At 42.0% G+C, this 24702-nt stretch overlaps 1 protein-coding gene across 7 annotated transcripts in view; it reads left to right on the top strand.

Moving 5' to 3' along the window:
* LOC131127929 (potassium channel subfamily T member 1-like) overlaps window positions 1-24702 on the top strand; it is a 51554-nt gene that overhangs the window by 6699 nt on the left and 20153 nt on the right. For 4 of the 7 annotated variants that reach the window (XM_078789668.1, XM_078789670.1, XM_078789669.1 and 1 more), the window contains 7 exons: window positions 19372-19451; window positions 20904-21009; window positions 21101-21160; window positions 21241-21289; window positions 21418-21477; window positions 22145-22219; window positions 22418-22501. In XM_078789668.1, coding sequence (XP_078645794.1) covers window positions 19372-19451; window positions 20904-21009; window positions 21101-21160; window positions 21241-21289; window positions 21418-21477; window positions 22145-22219; window positions 22418-22501 — 514 coding nt within the window. Of the gene's footprint in view, window positions 1-9961; window positions 10448-15222; window positions 15262-19371; window positions 19452-20903; window positions 21010-21100; window positions 21161-21240; window positions 21290-21417; window positions 21478-22144; window positions 22220-22417; window positions 22502-24702 lie in introns of those variants that run through there. The other 3 variants (XM_058070332.2, XM_058070322.2, XM_058070333.2) reach the window with 3 other exon arrangements.

Raw genomic sequence — 24702 nt, forward strand, 5'->3', positions numbered from 1 at the left:
GCGTGGCTGTACACAGATAAGCTCTCTGCCCTTCCCCAAGCTCTGCTTCTCTGTTTGTGAAACCAGCTCAGGAAGAAGTTATTGTATTTGGTGAACATTAATGTGAAATATCTGCCAAACTGTTGCTGGAGCCAGAAGCAGTGCTGACTTGCGGGAAAGATTCATTCATTTCGGACACGCTGTGCATCCACACAGCGCCCCCACGTCGGGCTTTTGAGCTCCACCACACTAACGGTACCTTTGACCAAAGTGTGTCCGACAATGAGCGCTATCCCTTGGGCAGGAGAGGTTGCCACACGTCCGACTTCTCTTAAGCTCCACTGCACCAGCGGTGCTATGTTACCAATCTGAGTTCATAATAATAATCAATCAAACTGCTTACCTTACGGTTGGTGCTCTAAACCTTTTTGGGCATTTGTAAAGCACAGAACTTATAATGTCTGATAGCCCCTGGCTTTGTTTACCAACATGGAAGGAAGCATAGCATGGCATATATAACGGGACTGCACTAGGTCTACTAGTTAGTCATACATATTGTTGAGAAAAGAAATTCTACAAATGTGGTCAGATGCTGATAATCTCATGCTATGCTATAGTACAAGTGAGGCACAATACTGCCTTGTAAATGTCTGTCCCCTTTGCATCACTGTTTCCTCTTTATAGGTTTGAATTATAATTGAATCACTAAATCCACCAGGCAGCACATTGTCTATGTTATCTTCCCCACCTCAGGCCCCCAGTTGCCCGCAGCGGCAGCAATATTTCAGCAATAAATCAATACCACTGTCTGAGTTTTTGTGCCATGCAATTAGCTTGTTGGTCCATTCCATCTATGAACGGGAGATTAATACCACTACTCCATGGATGACATGTCATGTGCGACATTTGCTTCGTCACCATCTTTTGTCATTTTCAAAGGCTCCCTGCTGTGCACATAACAGTTAATGTTGCAGTCCAATATTTTACCACTTTTCCCCACCACACGCATGCACTGTTTGTTGTGCTTTCCCTCAGAGTTCAGGGATGTATTACACTGCAGTGCGGCAATGTTTTATGTATGAAACTCCCAGTTTTACCCAGACTCTTTATTTAAAAAACCGAACCAAAGGTTTAAATAAAAAAACATAGCAGAAATGGCATGGTTTACATCTTATACCTGTGAGTGCCAGTGTCTATTTGTCTGCATCAAAGTTCCACCCCTCTGTTTTTCCCGAGTCATACACAATGGCCAATTTGGGATTATTTCCCAGTTACCAACACCCGAATGCCTTAATGTGTGCATGTGTTTACATCTTGTGTGCATTCACATAGCAGCTGATGTGTCTCCAAAACAAATAACAGCTGTAAATTGCAAAAGAGCTTACACACTCATGAAATGCACAACAACACTGCCATAGATGGCATAGCAGATGATGTCACTAGGCTTTGGGGACCTGCCATTAGTTGATCCGTCACCGCATCCTCATGCTTTCTGATCTTGATTATTTCCTGTGCTGAAGCCTTGTGGAGTGAAAAGCCTGAAAACAAATTAGACCCCAGAGGGAGATACACAGTGTCCCCCCCACTGCCTTGATGGCCTTTGGGGTCTGCTTCGTTTGTCATACAGCACATTGAAACAATGAACAGCCGGGGTTTGAAGTATTCAAGCAGTAAAGATAATTTACTTAGCATAAAATATTGCTAGGAGGCAGTTTTATCAATGCAGCACATACCATAAATTCTGGACTATAAGCCACTGCTTCTTTCACATGCTCTTAACCCTGCTTCTGCTTGGATCACGGCAGCTGTTGAACTCCAATGAAGAAAAGCGTCTCATGTCTCACTCATCTGAGCTAAGGTTGACAAGGTTTATGTGTGAGTTATTGACTGACAACCCCACTGTTTGTTTGGGTGTTTGATTTGCTGGCATCATGATGCTTCAGACTCGAAGTTTGCAGTGGCACAAATAACCTTGGTTCTATCAACACCCTCATATGGCCCAGATTTAAAATGACGTTGTCCATGTAAGATTCTAGTAAAGAGGACCTATTATGCTCATTTTTGGCACTTTGTATTGAGTTGTGTACTCCAATAGAGCAGCTCCAGAAAGCTTTCTCGATCTCCAGATTCTGCAGTGTTTCCATGGACTTCTTGCTTCCGACCCAAACGGACTGTTTAATTTACTCCACCCCCGGCCCTCATCTAAGTACGCCCAATCGGATGTGATTGGTCACACTCCCAAGTGATTCTGAGGACTTACCGATACATAGGCCCGTGTTTACTGAGTGCAGGCAATCTGCAGCCCATATAAGAAAGTCCGGATCGCATTGACATCAGCAGAAGACTGTGCGTCTTTTTACGTAAAGACTGAACAGAGCTGACATTACAACATACATGTTTTTCGTGTTGACGTTTTGTTGCTTTAGCCATATTGCACTCACTCAGCCACCAGGACTGCAATTATTTCCTTTTATGGTTAGTATTCATCACTTATGCTCTTTGCCATCACTGGTACCCTTCTGTGGTGTGATCATGAAAAAGCGAAACACTTTCATTTTAATCCTTAAAATGCTCACTTACCGGAGGTATCATGAGATTAGCTTTTTATTTTTTTTTACTCTGCCTATTTGTAATTCATATTGACTTGATCAGCGTTTAGCCCCCTGGGTCTTCAATTAAAGGTTAATGTTTCCGTCTAGGAATAATTTGAAGGCTTTTAGTGGATTCGCCCAGCGAGCTGCAAAAATCTAAATTGAGGCTTGTTTGTGGAGTTTATCTTGTATTTGTTCAGTTGTATATGAAGTCAAATTGTCATATAAACCTGACCAAAATAAAGTAATGAGGTTAAATGTGTGTAAAAAAATTAGAATAGCTATAATAATAAATGTTTTTAAAAAATGAGGACTGCTGTCAGCCTGTCATCAGCTATATCATCATCAGATACAGTCATCAGCTCGAGGCTCAGAACACCCACGAAACGCAATCTTTCAGCAATCGACTAATCAGAGGAATGGGGGGGGGGGGGGGGTTAGCAAGGAGGGCAGAGCTGCTTAATGAAATAGGTGCTAAAATAGCATTCGGAAGATGAAATATAGTGCCAAGGAATGAGGAATTTTGTAAGTGTGAGCCATGAGCACAGCTTCTCAAGTGGAGTTCCGGGATGAAAATGGAGTGCTGTAGTGAGCATAATTGTGGGTGTTTCCGGTTGGGAAAGCCTAGTTTTAGCCACTTTTGCTAAGTGGACGGGATAATTGAATGTGTGTTATGGTGTTGTTGTGTGGGTGTAGGGGTTCTAGGGGGAATCTCGGTTCACATTTGTCATTACCTCCAGAGTCTGTTTGAGGACTGTGTGAGTGTCTCACAAGTGATGTATTTGTGTGTGCCATCAGGCCGAGTATTGTATGTGTGTGTGTGTGTGTGTGTGTGCACCTGTGCGGCTCTGATTATACCTTGGAGAGTGTGTGGGTTTATTTCTCAGCATGTCAGCCAGCAAAGAGGGGGCTCGTCTCAGTAACCATCGGAAATAGAAGCAAGCCTCTTATACATCTAGACGGTAGAAAACACAAAGAGCTGCAGGGGGGAAAATTGCTTCTATCAGTCTTTTCCTCTGTCTGATCTTGTTGTTTTTCTCGCCATGCAATTGAGACAGCATGCAGATGGAACAACGTCAACAGAATGTGCACAGTGTTAATTGGTCACTAAATCACCTCTTAACGCCTCCCTGTGAGTCAAGACGAGGTGTCCAGAACGGGTGACCCAGCAATGAAACATTTTCTACCATGTAGTGAAGAGCTTTATCTCAGAGGGGGGCTCGAATCAGCCTATTTGCTGCACATGTTTAGTGGCTGTTCTGAAAGGACAGAATACTTCATTAGCTTCAGTGGTTTTATTTTAGAGAGCAATTTCAGTGTGAAGATATCTTGCTTGGGGATGGCTGGTTGGTTTTATTCCCAATTAAGGCCAATGCATGACATTTTGATTTAGGACTGGTTGCTGTTGCTGGACTGTAGAATGCTCAAAACAACACAATGAACTATTTGAATTTTTCCTCCAGAGACTAATAAAGCACTTTTCTTCTTCAGGTTTTCCACGGAAAATCATTCCCCTGTTCACTCGATTTGCCATATCATATTGCTTCGGGTATCACAATGATGAATGATCTCCACAATAGTGACAATATAGCAATACCATATTTTCAGAAATATTGGCATTCAGGATGCCATTTCTCTGTTTAGTGCCGCTTGAAACAAATAAACGCCTCAGGCTGAATCTAAATCTGCCACCTTTCCCTCTCTGGAACCGAACCACCACCCACCCACCCACCCAACATACACACACATGACTCCCATACAATACTATGTCAGGTTATGGATGCAGTGCAGTGCACAACGGGTCCAACTTCGAAAGATTTAACAAAATTTAGGCATAATATATGCAAATTTCCTCTCTGGTTTTGATCCAAACTAGGAATATTCAGCCTTGGTGGAGTTCTCTGTGTTTCTGTGTGTCATTCATCATGCATGTAACTAGTCGATAGCAATAGAATTTGAAGTTTGTTAGGAATATACAGTTTGGTGAAATTACATCTGTGGGGATCTCTACAAGTTGTGCTCAGAATGTTTTAAAAGCCATGCTAGCATACATGTAATACAGCTATCCTCAAAGCTGTACAATGAATATCGCAACCCCGTCCCCACAAAGAAATTGTCAGTTTCATGATGATTTGGCTAACCACCCTAAAGTTGGAGTGAGTGTTTTGTAGAGCGCATTAAGCCATGGGATAAATTTCACGTCAGTCCGATTTTATGGGGTCAAACTTTGGCCTTTGATAACGCCTCCTCCTGTGGTGTAATAGACGGAAAAATGATATTACAGCAACAGAGTAGGGGTGCATGTGTTTACCCTTTTGTCTGCAGCGGTTCAGGAGTAGAAGAGTTGGCTTCCTTGCAGTTGTGAAAAAATTAGGACATCACCACATGACTGTAGAATGACACATTTCCTCATTTCACACTAAGGGTTTCCAAAATCCTCTTCACACACAATTCTGCTGCGTTTGACAGACCGAGTGTTGTTATCAGGGACACACACAGTTCCACTTAACCGAGTCTGCACTTTGGACCACTGATGGCCGTTAGTCACCAGCATCAGCACCGAGTGGGTGGGCGACACTTAAGGGGTGTGGTGGGGGTGGAGGGGTGGTAGGGAGGGGGCACTCGACTTGAGAGTGACTGTTTGTCTGTGATGTGCTCTCGCTTTGATGATTCTTGGCAAAGTACAGGCGCCAAACATGTTAATGTTTTCTCACATTCTGCAGAGTTACATGGTGTCACAAATCAGTCAGCGCTAACTGGAGTTAGAATATAGTAATGGAAGTGAGAGCTCAATTCCTTGTCGCATGCAAGTATTAGCATAAGTAAGCTGCTCAATTTAAGCCTTTCTGCCCTCTACCAGTGCATTCCAGGAAATGATCTGGAACATTATAGTGACTGAGCACACAGGGCTCATACAGGGCAGACAATTAAAAGTAAGCTCCAGGGATAACTATTAAAAGAGATGCTCAGAGAAAAATATGATTATAGAGTGTTTTTCTTTTGAGCTATTGCATCTTTTCTCAGGGAATCCCTCCTGTGTTTATTCTTAAGCCTTGTGATTTGTTTTGCCTGCCTCATTAGCTTCACAGGTGTTTGCTTTTCAGATTTGTGATGAGCAGCTGTGATGATAGAAGGATTTGGATGCGGTTATTGGGAGGGGGTTCCGGTTTCGTTTAAGGTATGCAGTGTCACTAGGAGAATTATTCAGTAATAACAGTGGGAGATTAAAGGTGTTTGCACCGAACCTCTCTCCACATTCTCATCATCAGTTATCACTTATGCCTCAAATACTCTATGATGTGTTTTATCTGAGTTTTGCCAGCAAAAAGCAATCAGGAAAATGGCCTATAAACAATAAATCCTCTCTTGTTAATTGCACATGGGTGGATTTTAGCAAAAGCCTGGTGGCAGTCAGGTCACGTGCCTACCAGTCATGTGACTTTTATCACAACCTGTTTGCTTGGACTCTTCCATGCACCTTGTGTTTTTTGCTCTTATATCTTGATACTTCCCTCTTACCACAGGAGCTAAAAGTCAATAGATTTGGCTTTTCCCATAAACCGTGGGTGTCCAAAGTGCGGCCCTGGGCCCTTTATGATCTGTGACTCTTCCCGGCATCTCTCTTGGTGGAGTTTGCACGTTCTCCCCATACTTGCGTGGGTTTACAGGTACAGCAATAGTCCCAAAACATGTATATTAGGCTGGGAACTATCGATTGTCCATAGGTGTAAATAGGAGAATGGTTGCTTTATACATATGGCCTGTAATTGATGTTTTGTTTGAAGATGCAAACAGTTACACTTGGAAACTGCCATCGACATGGGGAAGTTATATTTTGATTAAACATTCCTTCCTTGGCGTTTTCAATTTCTGAAGAGAACATGAAGTTGCAACCGATATACAACTAGTGGCGCATTTTGCACGCAATGGCCGCTGGCTAACAGCAGTCACAAACAACAGTACATATAAACCTCCCTGTGTGTGCACTGTGGTAGCGAGGTGTGTGTTTGTTCATGTGCGTGTGTTTGTGTCGTGTGCAAGCTCGCCAGTGGCATTGCCGAGACTTCTGCTGCTCGCCCACAGCAGCGCCAGCTCGCTGCCTTAATATGTTTTGACAGAAGAGGCATCATCACAGCTCTCAGTGCCCATCTGCTGCACGGAGCATGTAGCTTCAGCATGATTGTGGCGCTTTGCGGGGAGCGCAGATTGCGTTGAGATTATTGGCCCCATCACAGCTCTATCAAGGGAGGCTTTTGCTTGGAAATTATAGCTAAAAAAAATCACTGTAGATAATAAACACACATAGTATTTTATAATCATCTGAGCCAATGTAATATGAACTCAAGGTCCCCAACACATCCATCACACAATTTGACAAGTTGAAATGTGAACCTGGTAGCACAAAGATGTTTTTGTCGTGGATATGCATTGAATGTGCTCCGACTCTATAACAAGGAATTGTTTGTCTTTGTGTAATCAGTAAAGGTAAAGGTGTGTTTGTTTCGGGCATACTTAACACACTACGTTAAGTAACAGCACATATTACAGTGGTGGATTACATTCTTTCCAAAAAGGAGTTGGAGGAAGCTAATCATGTTTAATCGTGCTCTATCTCCATGTCTATTACTCAAAATTCATTCTCACTACGTTTAAGATCTTAGCAGAAATGGATAGATGGAGACTTTGTTGCAATAGATATATATAACTTCCTCAGTGATGAAGGAAAAGAAATAAGTAAAAGAAATAAGTAGTAACAAGTAACAAAGTTATGAATAAGTAGTATAAATGAATAGAAAATGCTAAATATGAAGGAATAAAGAGATTGGGCATAAGTGATTAAGCTATTAATAGTAAATTCAGGAGTATGAACTAACAGTATCATTGTATCATATTTAAATATGCAGAATATAAATTGAAACAATAACTTGTAATGCTTAATGCAAGAATGCAAACCATACTCAGATTATATGTGTAATGTGGATCTCTAATTTGGTACTTCATTTATGAATACAGTTTCCTTTGATTGTTGCTGCATGTTGGTTGCAGTGCAAAAACCGAGGCTCTACTGCCATCTGTGTCATTAGCTGTAGAATGCATAAACCAATGGAGAGTATTTTCAATAATATGCTAGACTAGGGAGACCTATGAATCTGTAGTTCCCCATCTAACCACTAAATGTCTCTCTGCTCCAATCGATGCATGTCATCTCTGCACCTTGGCTGCATCTTCATCATCTCATGAGTCCATGTTCTTCCCTCATTTCCTTTCTTGCACATAAACAACACTCCATGATGTACAGTAGTAGGTGTCTTACATTGGCTGACTTATTAATTGTTTAAACCACACAAACCACATTTATGCTTGATGTAGGCATATTTTTAGCAGTCATCAACATTTAGCCTTCACAGCATCTTTAGAAACAAGCTCCCTCCCTCAGGTCCCTCTCTAATCCAGAAGAGTAAATTGCTCATTCATTCTGTTCAAGGGTAATGACCAGTGTTCCATTGATATTAGCAAAATATTAGCACATGTCCTTCTTATTCACCTGTATTGTTTAGTTGCACTCAGAATGCAGATGTTTACAGTGCAACCTCGGTTTTCGAATGCCCCAGTTTTGGCTTGAATGATGCCCTGGGTCCCCCCCTAAACCTCCAACCCTACTGCCGCCACCTCCAACCACACACACACTGCTCCCCCATCGACACAAATTCACTTTAGAAAACACAAACATAATGTGATACTGTAGCTCCATACCTTTGTATTTTTGGACCATTTCTCCTTTTCTTCTTTCTAAATTGTGTGCCTGACGGCTTTGACTTTGTCCTTTACATGTTTTGTTGACACAAATTAATGCCTCTTATCTTCATCCCACCATCACTCAACGAGCAGTCAAGGCTAAACCAACTTACAATTCCCTCCTTTTTATTTCATATTTTCATAGTGAAATAAGATGTTTGAGACTCTCGGTCTCCAATAAAATTCTGATAATATAATATAAACGATTAAATATGTTTTATCCATCCACACATTTTCTTTGCCGCTTATCCTCATTAGGGTTGAGGAGGTATGCTGACTTCGGGCCAAAGGGAGGGTACACCCTGGACTGGTCGCTAGCCAGTTCATTTTGGAGCAATTAGTGTCAGAATTTCCCAATTTTTTAAAACCACCTCATTGATACTCATTTGGTTTGATCCACATCACTTAGTGGATGATTGATTGGGTTTGAGTATCACACCTGGAGGGTGCCTATCTGTCATACATATGAGCTGACTTGAGGATATGTTGAGCGCTGAGTACAGTATCAGCAGAGAATGGCGCCCTGGGCAATTGCCCATGTAATTGTCGAGCGAGGGATCTGCTTCAAGGCGTATGTCCCCCAATTTGTGTGGAGGATGGGGCAGGATTTCAGGATGTGGTCCACCGTCTCCATAATAACCAAGCAGATTTGGTATTGCTAATACAACCTCCATTTAATGAGGAAACAACAACACATCAGCTACAGATCAGTCTGTACCACGAAAAGGCAACCCCTTAGCGGTTAACGTCTTGAACTATTGTGGGCCACTACTGGCAAAGACGAGAAACTAATGTTGCAAAAATCACAGAGCACACATGACATGATCGAAGAGGTTTGTAGAATTCCATACAGCAGCCTGTGACATGCTGTGCCATGAATCCACTTAAAATGTGGAGTCAATTGACAAGAGCTGCCAATCGATGCCAGCGTGATTGATCACTGATTGCACCGAACTCATTGGCATCATTTTCTGGCATCTTACTTTACCCAACTGCCTGACTGTCACTCTGCCTAACATTGGTGGCAGCTAATTATCTAGGGTTTCCTGCATAGCTTCTGGTCTTTGGACTCTAAAAGTGACTTTTTACCACAGTGACATTTTGTCTTTAAAACAAGTAATGCAGTTATAGCTCGGAGATCATGCATACTATTTAGTAGTATGGCACCAACTTTTGATATGATAAAACCAATAATCATGTAATTGTATGAAGTCAGCATTACTATATTGATATTCCATTACTTAAGAAGCCTTAAGAAGTGCCCACTTTTAAGTAATACAATGGTTGACATATGACAGGTGGCCTCCTTCTCAAACACGTTTGCATGGCAACACTATGAAAGCTGCAGGTACATACTGAAGAGGCCACCTGCTCATTTGACTATGGCTGTTTTTTTCTGTGAGCTATCACAACAATACTCTGAGAGGCTGAATAATTTAAGAGCTAGGTGAGTAGGTGCTTAGATTAAAAAAACGCATTTTTGAAAATTGACAAGATTATATTGATTGGGGAAGTGTGCTGCAGTTAAGAGTAGATCTTCTTAAAGCATCGTTTCGAATAGGTTCTATAGTCGCCACCTTCGCAGAATATTTAGATAACAATTGCGTGTACGCAAGTTGCAAGTGATGTAAGATGCTGGAGAGAGTCGTTGGTTGAGAGCTTTGACGTTACATCGTGACGGCGCAAAGAGACGGCGCTCTTCCATCAAGGATGGTGAAGCTCTCGACAAGCAGGAGGCAAGCTGGAGCTCCCCTCAGCCTAACGGAAGAAGGAGATCCGCTGATTCAACAGCAAGGAAGCCCCTCGTTCTATGCGTCCTTGCGGCTTGAGTGAGCCGAAGATGCGCTGACCGAGCCGGTGTTGGTGCCCGGAGGAGGAAACCTGCTCGCCGTCTGCGGGAGGCAGCACCCAAGGGGGTGTTTATAAAGAGCCATGGCGGGAGCCAAGCTGACACCCTCACCCTCGGAGATCGACCCAGACGTGAAAACCGAAGTGCGGAAAACTCCGGAGCCCACCTGGGTGCATTCTTCCCCGAACCTTCTGAGGACCGTGGGCTCGTTTGGGAGCGATGTCGGCCAAAGGTATAGAGCTGCAGCAAAGCCGCGTCGAGCCGCATGTTTCCCCCACCACCATGCAGCGTTCGCCAACTCATCGATGCACGTATACGTCGTTTTTTTCCTCGCAGATAGCCCGTGGCAAAAGTTGAAAGGTGATCGATATTTCATCACCATATAATCTTTCCGCTCGATGAGGTTGATTTCCCGCGGACACTTAAGTAGCAAGTGCCACGGTCGTTACGCACGGAGGAGCATATGGGCTCATCTAAAACGCCTTGCCAGCCTCTCTATGAGTCAATTTCATGACAGATTGCAAATACACCTACAGTCATTCATTGTTTGTCTCGCTCATTCGGCATCATAGGAGAGTCTGTATATTTAATGTCTGAGGTCATTGATTACATAATTCCACAGATGCGGCATTCCTGCAAGAATTTAATGCATTGTCTGCATAAAAAGGAATTTTAGACACATGCAAGTAGAAAATGCAAACCATAGGGGATCATGCTGACATATACCAAAGACTGAACTATGTGATTAAGAACACTAATGTACCAACTGACAACTACAATAAAAACACAATATTGTATATGCTGTATATAGCTACAGTATATCTACAACAGCTAAGTAATTGGGTCATGTTTCCCGCAAGGTATTTAAGGCTAGTTTGGCTGAAAACAGAAATGTAGTCCTTTCATTTGGCAGCTTTACAGAGAGCACTGCACAACTCTGGTGCTGCAGTAGAACAGTTTATTTACAGATCGGCTGAGCATTTACTGCTTAATAGCTTTCATATCTCGATATCTGTTCTGTTTTCTTAATGCCGCAGCGATTCACTTAGTTAACCCGACATCTAATCACATTACATCAGTGGCGGTTCTGGCTTGAATGAGGCAGAACCCTGGACAGAACCCCCCACCCCCACCCCCCCATGGCCCCTTCTACCCACCACAACAAACCTCAACGTTTTCCCAAATACTGAAAGGTGCTGGTTTCACAAGCTCAAGTTCCCCTTGAATTGCATTTGACTCAAATCCACATTTACACAATTAAAACTCTCATTCAAGAAAACAAATGAACAGCAGTTAGTCTAAATAGTGACCAGCAAGTCGTCTTTCTTTGATCATATACATTCCATAATTTGGCGTATATAAAGTGATGCTATACCTACACACCTGTATCTTCTTTGTAGATTGTGCACCTGCTGGCTTTGACTTTGTCTTTTCCATATTTTGTAGACAAATTAACATCACGATTATCAGCATCTCCTTCCGTCACCCAATTAGCAGCCAAGGCTAATAATCCAATTCCTATTTTTGAGCAATTACTGTTGTATGTTCAAATGACCAAATTGACCTTCTAATTAACCTGAAGGATGGGGTCCAGCGGCACCCACCCCCTTGCAAAACTTCTTTGTTTTCCTCCATTCTTACCACATCACGTAGTAGATGTTTGATCATGTTTGGGGTTGTGAGTATCACACCTGTAGAGAGTGCCCGTCTGCCATGTGCTGACTCAATGAGCGCTGAGCATTCCCCCTCTGTGGCACCCCCTGGATAATGCCACCCAGGGTTGTTCTAACTAGAGAAACAGAAGTGTCAGTGCTCCTTCTTGCAAATACAGATGCAAATTGTTGCCAATATCACACAAAAGTGTGTAGTCACAGTGAACATGTCCAAAGTGTCAATAATTACTGTGTGCACTTATTCTCCTTGGGCATATGGAATTCACTGGGGCTGCACTAGTTGTTACTGGAATCCTCTCCCACTCCTCCATAATGTCATCACGGGTGGAGGTGGTGGATGCCAGACACATCTTCTCACACATCTCCATCTTCTTTCCCCTTGCAGATGTCCCACAAGGGCTCAGTTGACTTCATGTCTGGATGCATACTTGGCTACTCCATTAGATTCAGCTTCCTCAGCAATGCACTAATGTTCTTGAAACTGCAGCGCAGTTTTTTCCAGAAGAGGGGATCATTCAGTGCATCAGAGTGCATCAGTACATGTTGGAATGTGTCCCTAAATGAACCACAGCTCCCTAGTGCCAGTAGCACTCTTGTAGCCCCAGACTATGACAGTGCCACTGTCATGCTTAACTGTAGGCGAAACAACAACAACAATCTTGGTACTCACTTGTGTTGCAAGCTTTTGAGACAATTATGGCTATGATGACATATTTCCAGTGGGTATTAAATGCTGCCACTCTTCACACACGGTATGCCAGGGGTCTCCAGCCAGTAGATCATGAGCTGCCAATAGCTCCTAAACACTTTTCAATTAGCTCGCCAAAGACTTTATTCATCCATTATCGACTCCTATACCTACTATATTCAAAAGTGGGGTTCGTTCAAAGTTAGGAAGCACTTTGGGGCGTGTGACCAATCACAGCGGATTGGGTGTACCGGGAGTAGGGCCGTGGGTGGAATAAATTAAAACAGACCGTTTTGACAGTAAGCACAAATCCAAGGAAATAACGTTTTCCATGCCGGTTATTGTGTGTAGCTACTTTGTAGGAGTCAACAACTCAATACAAAGGGTCCAAAAATTTAAGTGTATTTTAAGTGTATTTTAAAAAACAGTGAATATTATGGAGAAATGGGATATGTAGCAGACCACACAGGGAAAAAAGTAAAACACAGCTATGACATTTTAAAGATGTCATAGCTTCTTAGAAACTATTGGCACAAACATTTTTACACTACTAGTCTCACATCATCTGTCTTATGCCGATTGTGGGGTGCCCCGAGTCAGCTGGGATAGGCTGACCCAGCTGACCCGCCCGACCCTAGTGAGGATAAGCGGCATAGAAGATGGATGGATGGTTGAATCTCAAATGTAACATTTACATTAAAATATGTTGTAATTCAGGGGTTCAAATGTGGTCTCAACCCGGGATTTAGTTGTGACCCACTTTTTTAAAAGTTCCATTATCTGTAATTGTCATCTTTTGAAACAATACACAAATTGTATGCAAAAAATGCATCTTATATGCATTTATTAAGGCATGTTATAATAGTGGAGCTGCATTTTTGGGGTATTTTGACCATCATTCACAATCCTTTGTGTGACATCTCACAAAATGGTGACGCGCAAACTGGCTGACATTGTTATCAGATCGTGTTTTATGCACAACTGACCCTAAGAAACTATCTGACAGTTTTTCCTGTTTATTCAATGTGTTTGCATTATATTTTTATTTGGATATAGCTGTAGTGTGTGCGTCATGCCCCTCGAAGTGACGGGTGCAACTCTGTAATCACCCACTGACAGATGAGATTTATTTTGCATCAATCTCTAGCTGAAGAGAAAATATGAAGTGGCAATCTTGTGAGTTAAACTACAAATCCCATTTCACCTTCAAATTGCTGCTGAGATAATGCCCATGTGCCCAAGGCCCTCCCTCTTCACATCAGTCAGTCCATTGCAGGGAATGTGGTTGAAAGCATGCTTCCAAAGTGATGCTTTCCACTTGTTGTCTTGCTCGCTCAGTTCCCATATGGGATTTTACATCGGCTGCACAGAGGTGAGCATCATATCCTTTGTTAAATGTCTCGGTCATATCAACATTTGGTTTGATACTGTATGTGATGGACATGCAACGGTAATCTTATTTTATCTAATCTTAATCGTAATACGTGCTCTAATGTGGACATCATTTCTGATTGTCAACGTCTCCACTGCTAATGCTTTTGCAGCCAGATAGCATATTTATTGCAAAAGGAAGTGCTGTCAAATTACCACCAATAAGCTCAGAGACATTGTTGTTGCTACAGTATGTACTCCATAACCATCCCTTGTTTTCATGCTGCTGGAACTTCACTAAAAGCAGCTTTTGGTCATAACTACATAACCACAACTTGAATCGCTGTGGCTTGAGTAATTTACTTGTTGAAATGGCAAAATGTTTGATTAATAGAATATGCAGGTCTCCCTGGCTTTAATGCACGTTCCATTAGCCCATTTAGAAAGGCGTGAATGCAGCAATGGCATTGACTCTCTCTCAGAAACCTTTACACAAAGCAACCTTGACTGCAAACGATCACCTTTTTGCAATAGAGTGGATCCTCGTTGTTATTAATCACTTCAGTGATAAATAAGCCCCTCAATATGTCTATTTGTCACACACAGCTATAACCTACCGTTCCGGGCACTCCTGCTAGCTTAACAATGGCGTTCTCCTCCGATTTCAATTCAAAATTTGCAGTAAGACTCACTATTGCAATATATTTATTCAGCTCCAGAACCCTCCCCCTTCTCGCTTCAAAATACCTCACACACTTAAAAACCTTTTTAAAGTATACAGTGCATGAACAGATTGAATGCATCACGGTGTAGAAGTTATGTATTTACCTACATGCTTACAGTGTCGCTGTGAAAAATCTCATCAGTTGACTAAAAACATTTGTCAGTGAAACATAACATAAATATGTAAAAATTTTTTGAACAGTGGTACATGATGCTGTACATTTTACTTGAATGAGGTGTGTTCTCTGTAGGAAAACAGCCTATTTGCAATCTTCAAATAGTGTGAATGTGAATAAAGAATTGCGTATTTCTAAATAGATGATATTTGTTCACCATACAAGGTGTCTCCACTGGTCTCCCATGGTTTGCATAAAGTATAGCATCTATTCGACTTTCTCCTCATCGACATCAATCGGCATTTGTTGATACTTGATGCCAAGCCAACAAAAGCAATATGCTGTGGAATCTTTTTCTTTCTTTTCTCCTCATTTCCTTCCTCTTTTTTTGCATTCCTAACCCACGCCTATCTGTGTCCATGTGTGCTGCATCCAGGTATCAGGAGGAGTACAGTATGGACTCAACCAATGCCCAGTAAGTCTCAGGCGGCATCATGCTTGCATGGCATGGGTTTTGTCTTCCAGTCTTTACGGCACAAAGGATGGTTTGGGAAAACAACACTAAAGCACATGTGGCACTGTTTACATTACACAGTACCATCACAACCATGTTTGGTGGTTTTATAATCATTGACCTGGGCAATGATACTGTTACCATATTGCATTTATGGCTACCTTTTCAACAGTTGTTGTGGCAACACCTCCAGGGAGAATCACACTACAGCAAATGGTGAAAAGGCAGCTGATGTATCATTAATGGCTTGTTGACTTGTCTGTCTTCGGATCCATATATCACTACTGCCAATATAACCCTGTATATGACACACTACAAGACATATACTGTAGGTGTGTACATTGTGCATGCTACGATTATACGGTCATACACAAAGGAAGCAGGGTCTGGGAGGGGTTCTTCATGTGATGTAGTCACACCAATCATTAACCATGTAGTTAATATTTATGTGTTTACAATCCTGTGCTACTGTTGGAAAATGGATTTCCATCCGTGGGGACATAGCAAGGCCTGGCCTATAAGCATGTTGATGTACACGCATTACTGCCATCTCTAGTCTTGTGCTGATTCAGTAAAATGCTTTGCAGAGGTTGTTGACACCTTATTTTCTCAGTGAAGCCCAGAAACAATTAGAATCCGTCCCATAAATATTTTAACCCATCTGCTGCAGTGAGTTTGTTCTTCTGGAACAAGCGCCACCCAAACACCTGATATCTCACTTAAGTATTTCCTGTGGTTACCAGCAGATAAAAGCCTCAGCTGTCATTAAATATCACAGGAAGCAATCAGGTTTTTATTTCATGTTCATAATCCAAAGCCTTCGGGAAAGCTGTCGTAATCATTTCAATAAACTAGTGCGCTAAGTGCATTGTTAGCAGGTAGCAAGCGAGTCTGACGACCATGTATGTCATTTATCAGAAGGAGCGATGCCTTGCGATTGGCTGGCAACCAGCCTTTCACGAGAAGTCAGCTGGGATAGGCTCCAGCATACCCCGGCCCTAGTGAGGATAAGTGTCATAAAAAATGGATGGATGGACAATGACATGTCTGTGCTACTGGCACAACACTGTGAAAGGCTGCGACCGATCATTTATTTCCTCTGTGTTTAAGGATCTACAGTATGTTAGTTTGTTAGTCATAGCAAGAAAAACAAGGACATTCTCGAGTTTTTTTCAAGATTTTCATATTTGCAATGGTCAACAGGAAGCAATGGTGTGCCAGTCTGGTGTCATCCCAGTGCCAGTTGCCAGTTGATGTATGGAGTTGTCATAGAAATTTCCCACATCCACTTTGGTGCTACATCTGCACATATCTTTGAGTCTAAAAGGCTTCACAGAAGACTGCATTATATCAGTCAGCTTTTAAATGCTGAATCATCAAGAAGAAACTACTCTAAAGTTTGTCAGCGTGCATAAATAAAGCAGTGGTTCTCAATTATTTTCTGTCATGCACTCCTCCCCAGGGGACAGAAATGTTTCCATGCCACCCTGTGAAAGATTTAATATACTATTGAGAAACTGATAATGTATATTTATTTATGTGGTCTGTACAGACTGAACTCAAAACGGAAACCATGAAAATGCAACAGAACGGAGAGCTGTGAAGCATACAAGCATATTCAAGAATAAAATTGCATGTTAAGTGCAATAAATTTGTAGATGTTGACAGGTCTGCAGTAACACTGAAAGTATACTCTGCCTCTCATCCCTGGGGGGGCGGCCTCCCCCACCATTTGTGTGCATTTTGTGTTCCTCGTAGTGTTTGGACCTTCACCAGAGCTCCTTTCTTCTTGTGTTTTCTATATTCAGAATTTTTTCTTTGTTGATTTTTCCTTTTAGCCGCTGGACAACCAACTCCATTCTTGATGATTATAGCAAACCTATGCAGTTCCCTCTTCAGTATTTTTGCTTCTTGTGTGGACTTAGGCCAGTTTCTGAACATGACAAACGACAATACAGCCTATTGAATATTCATGATAGAAAGGCGTAGTTTTAGAGTGGCTTCCAGTGCCTGCAAATGTTTCTATGAAACTTTATTCTATACTGCATACAAGGCACTGTGAGATGATTCAATTTGTGATCATGCCGAATTGTGATGTCTTGCTGTGAGACAGCGACTGTTAACAGCAGCAGTCGAACTCCTTAATTACTGCGGTAATTGTGAACACGATGGCAACTGTGAGATGTAAATAAAATACATTCTCAGCAATCACAATTTCGGGATGATAGAAAAAATCCCTGCTGGTGTATTCACAGTGAGGTATTTACTTCCATCAAGGAAGATCTAAGATTAATTGTGATTTGTTCATTACACATAGAAGTGTGTGAATAGTTAAGGAATGTAAAGAAATAATCTTCATTTTTGGTGCAGACCAGGATAAAGTCTCAGCGTCAGGGTTTTGCTATATAGATTTTTTTCACTCCCTTCTATTCCTACCAAGTGCGTTTGATTGCCTCTGGCTCCAGCCTATTCTGTCACTCTCAGCTGTACGGCCAATAAGCACATTGATGCATCCTATTGCTGATAGCCCATTTGAAACATAACACAACAATAAGCGCTGTTTTATTGTTGGAGGCATTGTGCTACTACTCTCATCTCACCCGCCCACACAGCAACGCAGACAAACAAACACGAGGCACAGTGTACAAGCCAGTTCAAACAAAGTGTGACATCACAGCAATTATTATTAGATGTGGGTTTATTTTGGAGTCGCATTACAAGTTGTAGCGTGTTGTCTAAGAACATTCACGCCGCTGTAGGCAAGCTGGGTAAACATTGACCCACTCTCACCTGTGTCCGATGTGACATCTGTTTTCATCAGAGACCACCCGGAGCATATCAATTATTGATCCTCTGACTCACCTGCAAATCTCTGCCATCATGTAATCAAGCAAAGTCCATGCCTCTGATTGTTCTCATGCCTTACCCACAGCGATGTGTTTGTGTGACTGTGATAATGGTGACTGTGGGTTAGAGCATGTCAGCTTGAGGTTAATTCCTTGTTTTGAAAGTGCACAGACACGTGATTTAGCATTTCCTGTCCTGGAAGCTGTATCCATGGCGACCGACCCACTCGGATGCAAGGGGGGAATTAGCGGGGGGATGCTGCATTTCTTATTACCTTCCTCCTACTCAGACTTCTTATGTCGGCGGCTGCAATTGCCCTTCCGCTCACTCATCTTCTCCACAGCTCTGTTGTGCCCTCACGTATTCTTTTTGTCAGCTCTGTGTTCCTTTAATAACTCCCTCTGTGTTCATTAGTGACATAAGGACACTACGTTACATAATCGGTATTCATTTGAGCTACCTACGATATCATCATCCCAGCTTAAATGGTCATTTGGTCCACCAGGTGCTTTCCCTTCAGCCTTCATTTATGGATGCTGTTTCATATGCATTGATTTTTAAAAGAAGAAGAATAACATGATGTCAGCTTTGGGAAGTTGGTCTACACCAAGCAGACTTACTACGCTACCAACCTAACTCCTCTGGGCAACTTTATTGTGCAAAACCCGCGAGAGGTAAAGAAAGAGAGGTAGAAAGAGTCCCCAAGGACTTAAAAACTAATAAAAAATACTACAGTTGTTCTTTGTCACATTGAGTTTGGAATTTGCACCTTTTCAAAATGTATTAATAAATCATCACTGGTTTGTGGTTGACAACAGCATTTTATTAGTCAAAAACAAATGCATGTTTAGGCAAAGTATACATATTTTTGGCCGACATTAAGTATTTTCACATTTATGTGACAGTAGCACCATTCAGCAACTCCCCTAATGCTAATGTGTAAGTTTATATGATGCTCTAATAATCTTAAAAACCATATCTAGGAGGTATATTATTATATATCACTGCAATTTGTGGCTAGCATAGTAATCATACTGTAAACAGGAGAAATGTTTGGGGTTAATTTACGTGATTGTAGCTCAGCTGCTGTCTGCACTGATGCCATGTCAGTTTTACAGTATTTGGGGAGGACAGGAAGAAATGGAAGTTGTGTTGTGGACATGCTTCACTTACCAACTTTTTATGAATATAAACATTTCAGAGAGAATGTGACTGTTCCCGCAGGGTTCAAGTGGAGTTCTACGTAAACGAAAACACCTTCAAGGAGAGGCTGAAGCTTTTCTTCATCAAAAACCAAAGGTCAAGTAAGTACACCCAGCACTACACCGCCAATATCTGATCATGCAAATGGTAAGATGCTCGGAACTGATGAGCAGAGTATTGTGCAGGAAAGTACACTCACTGATGATATATCTAATTTCTGTTCAGATGGGGTTTTGGTGATTACATTAGCACTCTTATTAAGCCTCACATTGAAAGTGGCAAGCTGCAGATTTTTCTAATGAGGAAATACAAGGATGAGCAGACCATCACTGTCCATTTTGGCTTGTTCTCTTTTTTTTCCTGTCAGTGTTGTGACACCACTATTAAGAAAGATAACAGAATTAAATGAAAATGTCACTTTGCTGCAGGGGCAGGTTGCTCCCTATCAATGCTCAGCAGGTAACATTGTGGCTTGTGTCAGATCATTTTAACATTGATGATAACACGTGGAGCGAGCACCTCCCTCAAGCAATTACAGCTTTTTCAGCAGCTTTTTCTTGTTAGAATTTTTTCTCTTAATATTTTACATTTATTTTTGCAAAATTACTGCAGATTCTATATTCCACGAGACTAGACTTTCTATTATGACTTTTTTTTTGTTTTTTTTAGTTTTCTTCATTCATTGATTTTCTACCGCTTTTCCTCACAAGGGTCGCGGGGTGCAGGAGCCTATCCCAGCTGTCTTCAGGCGAGAGGCAGGCTACACCCTGGACTGGTCGCCAGCCAATCACAGGGCACATATAGACAAACAACCATTCACACTCACATTCATACCTATGGATAATTTGGAGTCGCCAATTAACCATTAAGCATGTTTTTGGAATGTGGGAGGAAACCGGAGTACCCGGAGAAAACCCACGCATGCACAGGGAGAACATGCAAACTCCACACAGGGATGGCCGAGGGTGGATTTTAGTCTTCTTATTAAATTCTAATTTTAGACTGTGCCTCGTGTAAAGAAATAACAGCTTCTATTTCCGATCATCAATGTAGCGCATCAACAGTGACTTTTCATCCATTCCATCCCATGAGCCGAGTTCGGGTCAGTTTGGTCACAGTTTTTACATGTGGGGATGAAGACTGTTGCGACGCAAAAGTGAGAGCACTGTGAAACACATACGGAGCACACATTGATACTAAGGAAGAGAAGAAAACAACACAGCGATTGTAACGTCTCACTTTGTTGTGTCCAGCGGTTTTGCTTTTCTGAACCCACCAACTAGCCTCAACTACTTTCTTCAACACCAAACCAGACCAGAACTTGGCTCACTAGACTAAGTGGGGGTAAGTCACCGTTGATACACTACGCTGCTGATGGGGCTCACACAACTTCATGTCAAAAAATCCAAACTATCCCTTTAATTTTTGTAAGTGCAGCGCTGCAGTATTCATCCCAGGAAAACTCTGGCGTTATTCTGTGTTATTCTTTCAGGATTTGGAATCTGCTGTCCTGAGGAAAATTTGTCGTTACAGAAAATGTTGTCTTTCCACAGGTTTGAGGATCCGCCTTTTCAATTTCTCCCTGAAGATTCTCACCTGTGTCCTCTACACAGTAAGAGTCACCCTGGACAACCCCAACGACACCAATGGCAATCCATGGTGAGAGTTGTGTCATTCACCATACCATTAATCTATTTATATTATTGATTCATGGATGCATTTTTCCCGTTTTTCTATTTTTGAATCACAGTACAATCTTTAGAAACTCTAGCTGGCCAAATTCATCAACAGAGTCGCCAGAAATCCACTGGTAAGTTCCCGTTTTTAAAAAATGACCAAGCCTCATTGTCCCTACTGACTTTAGATGTTCATATGCCCTCTTTTTAAAAGGAAGTTGATTTTGTGGGTTACCAGACCTGATCCCTTGTGGGGCATACAAGTGAGTATATATAATTTGTACCCAGTTTTTAGAATTGGATCTACTCTTTTACTGTTAGATTCAAGGAGAGAGCAGCAAGTCTTGCCATTTCCAAGCTTTCACCAATCTTATTTTGTGCTCTATCTCAGGTGACAGTGGCTTTAATCAGTTTCTTGGAAACCATGCTCATCACATATCTCAGCTACAAGGTAAAGAACACAATAAGCCGCACAGAAAACTTTCTAGATCTTCCAGAATCTGCACCTTTTCCAGCTGTATTTCCTTGGATATTGTGATTCCAGCCAAAGTCCAGTCTGTTTAGTGACCTAATATAGCGGTTGTAGGAGTTGATAATAAATTAATAACGGTTTTGGCAAGCTAATTGAGGAGTGTTTAGGAGCTGCTGGAGACCCCTGACTTACCGTGTATGAATTCAAAGATTTGGCACTGCTAGTGCTCCTCCACCCTCACCTGCCCGAGAAGGAGCACTCATTGTCGGACACACTTTGTCAGAGGCACCGCTGGTGCCGCGGAGCTCAGAAGCTGGACATGAGGGCACTGTGTTTATTAACTGCAGGCAATATTTGTCCAGTTCCTTAATGTCTCTGACAGCAAGTTACAACAACTTAAGTACTCATTTATCTAGATTTTGTAGTTTGCACTCCCAGTTCCTTGAATTTTTCCTGAACTCACGTAACTTCTTGGTGAGGTTGTGTGCGTTTTGTTTGTTTCAGCTTCTCTGCCTCATCGATCCCACGTTGTTTTTTTTTTCTGTTGGTGAACTTTATGATAATGATAGGCTGGGTGTTTTTATTCCTACCATACATTGGAATGTGTGTATAAATGTTGCTGACATCTAATCCATTTCCTCTTCAGGGCAACATTTGGGAGCAGATATTCCAGATATCCTTCATATTGGAGATGATCAATACAGTGCCATTTATTATCACAGTAAGTAATTTACTAATTGATTAGACATTCCTTGGGTGTTGCTTGTTACAAGGGGCACCTTCCTATTCTGTTCAAAATCAATTTGTTATTCAGCTGAAGGATGAAAATAGCCCACAGCTGACTGATTTACCTCCCACGTGCACTCTTGATGGTGATCAGCTGCATTGACTCGTAATATCACTCTGTTTTTCCTTTCAGATCTTCTGGCCTCCATTAAGAAATATATTTGTTCCTGTTTTTCTTAACTGCTGGTTAGCCAAAGGGGCCCTGGAAAATATGATTGTAAGTATACGTTTTAGACCAAAACACATTGTTCCACCAACATATGTATGTGTTCCTCTGATCCTGGCAGCAAATGAGTTGGCTTTCCACAGTGAATATTAGGGATGTGCCAGATACTCGTTTATAACGACTGCACAGGCAGTGGTAACATAACTGATTGACTGCCGCATTGACTGGCCACAACATTAGGAACACCTGCACATTACCGGCATCAAACACTGTATGGCTATGGTCGAATATTACACCCCTTTCAACATGTTGCAGTATGCACGTCCTAAACTTGTTTTGTAGGCGGTGCATTTCACAAGAAAACTGCAAACAGCTCATTGTGTCTGGTGGTGTTTTTTTTTTCCAAACCTCGCTTGAATGCACGGATCACCAACTTCAGTCTTACAAAAGTCTTCCAGATCGCTTATACACATGCACAGAACACATATCGTGAAATAATAATAAATATTGCACCTTCTGATCAATCCATGTCAATTTCAGACTTAAAAAAATGTACTGATATAAATCCCACCCATTTTCAGTCAAACCACGCCCACCTCTGGTTTATGCCCCGTCCACTCCAGCGACAGATACGTATACAGATAATTCAGATGGGTGAACAGATACAGATATAGAGAGTGGTGTACTTGCTCATCCAAGACCATTTGTTCAAGTTAGCCCAGTTAAGTCTTTGTTTAGAATAGAGATTAGAAGGCTTGGTGACAGAAGCAAGACGTGTGTTCATGTCTTTGAATTTAAAGAACCCTGTGTGCAACCAGCTGCGGCTTCTGTTTGCTGATATGAAATGCATATTTCACCAGCTGCTTGTTGTAGTGCAATTTAACAAACCATAAATTTTTAATAAAGACTAAACCTATTGGTTAATAAAAATGGCAAGTTACTTTATGACTACATCACTTTGAACAACAAAGTCCTGACATCTCTTCCCCAGAGATTGTCTCATTCCACTGGAAGAGTGGCCGCTAATGAGCTGTTTTGCCACCAGGCAGGAAACCGACCTCTTGTTATGCAGGATGGTCATTCACGCTGGGCAACAGTAACAACAGCAAGCCAACTGTGATCTCCCACAGAGGACACACCCACCAGAGACATACGTAAATAGGAAAGTCCAGCCATCCGTGATTTTCTATGCCGCTTATCCCCACAAGGGTCGCGGGGTATGCCGGAGCCTATCCCCAGCTAACTTCGGCCGAGAGGCGTGGTACACCCTAGAGCGTATGGAACCACCTGCTGTGGCTGCCATGGTGCACTGTAGTCGGGCACCTGCTCTAAACAGACCCTGCCATTGGTAACGTTGATGATGTTAATGATAAAAGCGATTAAGGTTCTGGACAAGTCCGAAACATCAGTACGTGTTTTAATCTGACAAATCTAGTAACTTCAATCAAATGTCAAATTATTATTAACGCGCACGGCAGCAGTTGAACTTGAAAAACTGACAGTGATGCTGGGAACACCAAAGTAGGTTGGATTGCAGGGTTTGAAGAGTGTGTAAACCACCTATTATGCTCCTGTTTGGCGCTTTATATTGAGTTGGAGATTCCTATAGAGCAGCTACACACAATAACCTGCACAGACAGTTTTTTTGATCTTCCAGATTCTGCACCTCTTTCCGCAGTCTTTCCATGGATTTCCTGCCTTTCACCTAAACTGTCTAATTTACTCCACCACCGGCCCTCCTCTTGGTACACCCACTTTGCTGTGATTGGTCACACTCCCAATCGCTCCCAATGACTTCCAAATACAGTAAAGTCTCGTTATATCGATATCGGTTATAACGAATTACTGCTTATTACGATACTATTTTCATTTCCCGGCAAATTTCTAGTCTTTTATGATATAATTAGTTCCGTTAGTACGATACCCGGTTATTATGATAATCCGGTTACTACGATGCCCTTTTCATCTCCCGCCAGCCAATTTGGTCTGCTTATATCGATACAAAAGCAGCTTAAATCAATCTTTGCTTAAGGATTTCAATACCAAAAAAGAACACGGCGAACGGCTGCTTCCAGTCAACTTTATTTTTCACACTTCCACCACCAGAGCGCAGCACACACACCGATTCCCGCACTTCTTGGTTCACAGGTCATGCTCAACCCGCCCCACATAGCTGGCCAAACACATGCCTGCAACAGAAGAACCAACTGACATAGCATACACACCTATTCCAACGAAGACACAAGCGTACA

The sequence above is a fragment of the Doryrhamphus excisus genome, linkage group LG3, assembly GCF_037039965.1.
Source record: "Doryrhamphus excisus strain RoL-2023G ecotype Guam linkage group LG3, RoL_Dexc_Guam_v1.1, whole genome shotgun sequence".
NCBI lineage: Eukaryota > Metazoa > Chordata > Actinopteri > Syngnathiformes > Syngnathidae > Doryrhamphus > Doryrhamphus excisus.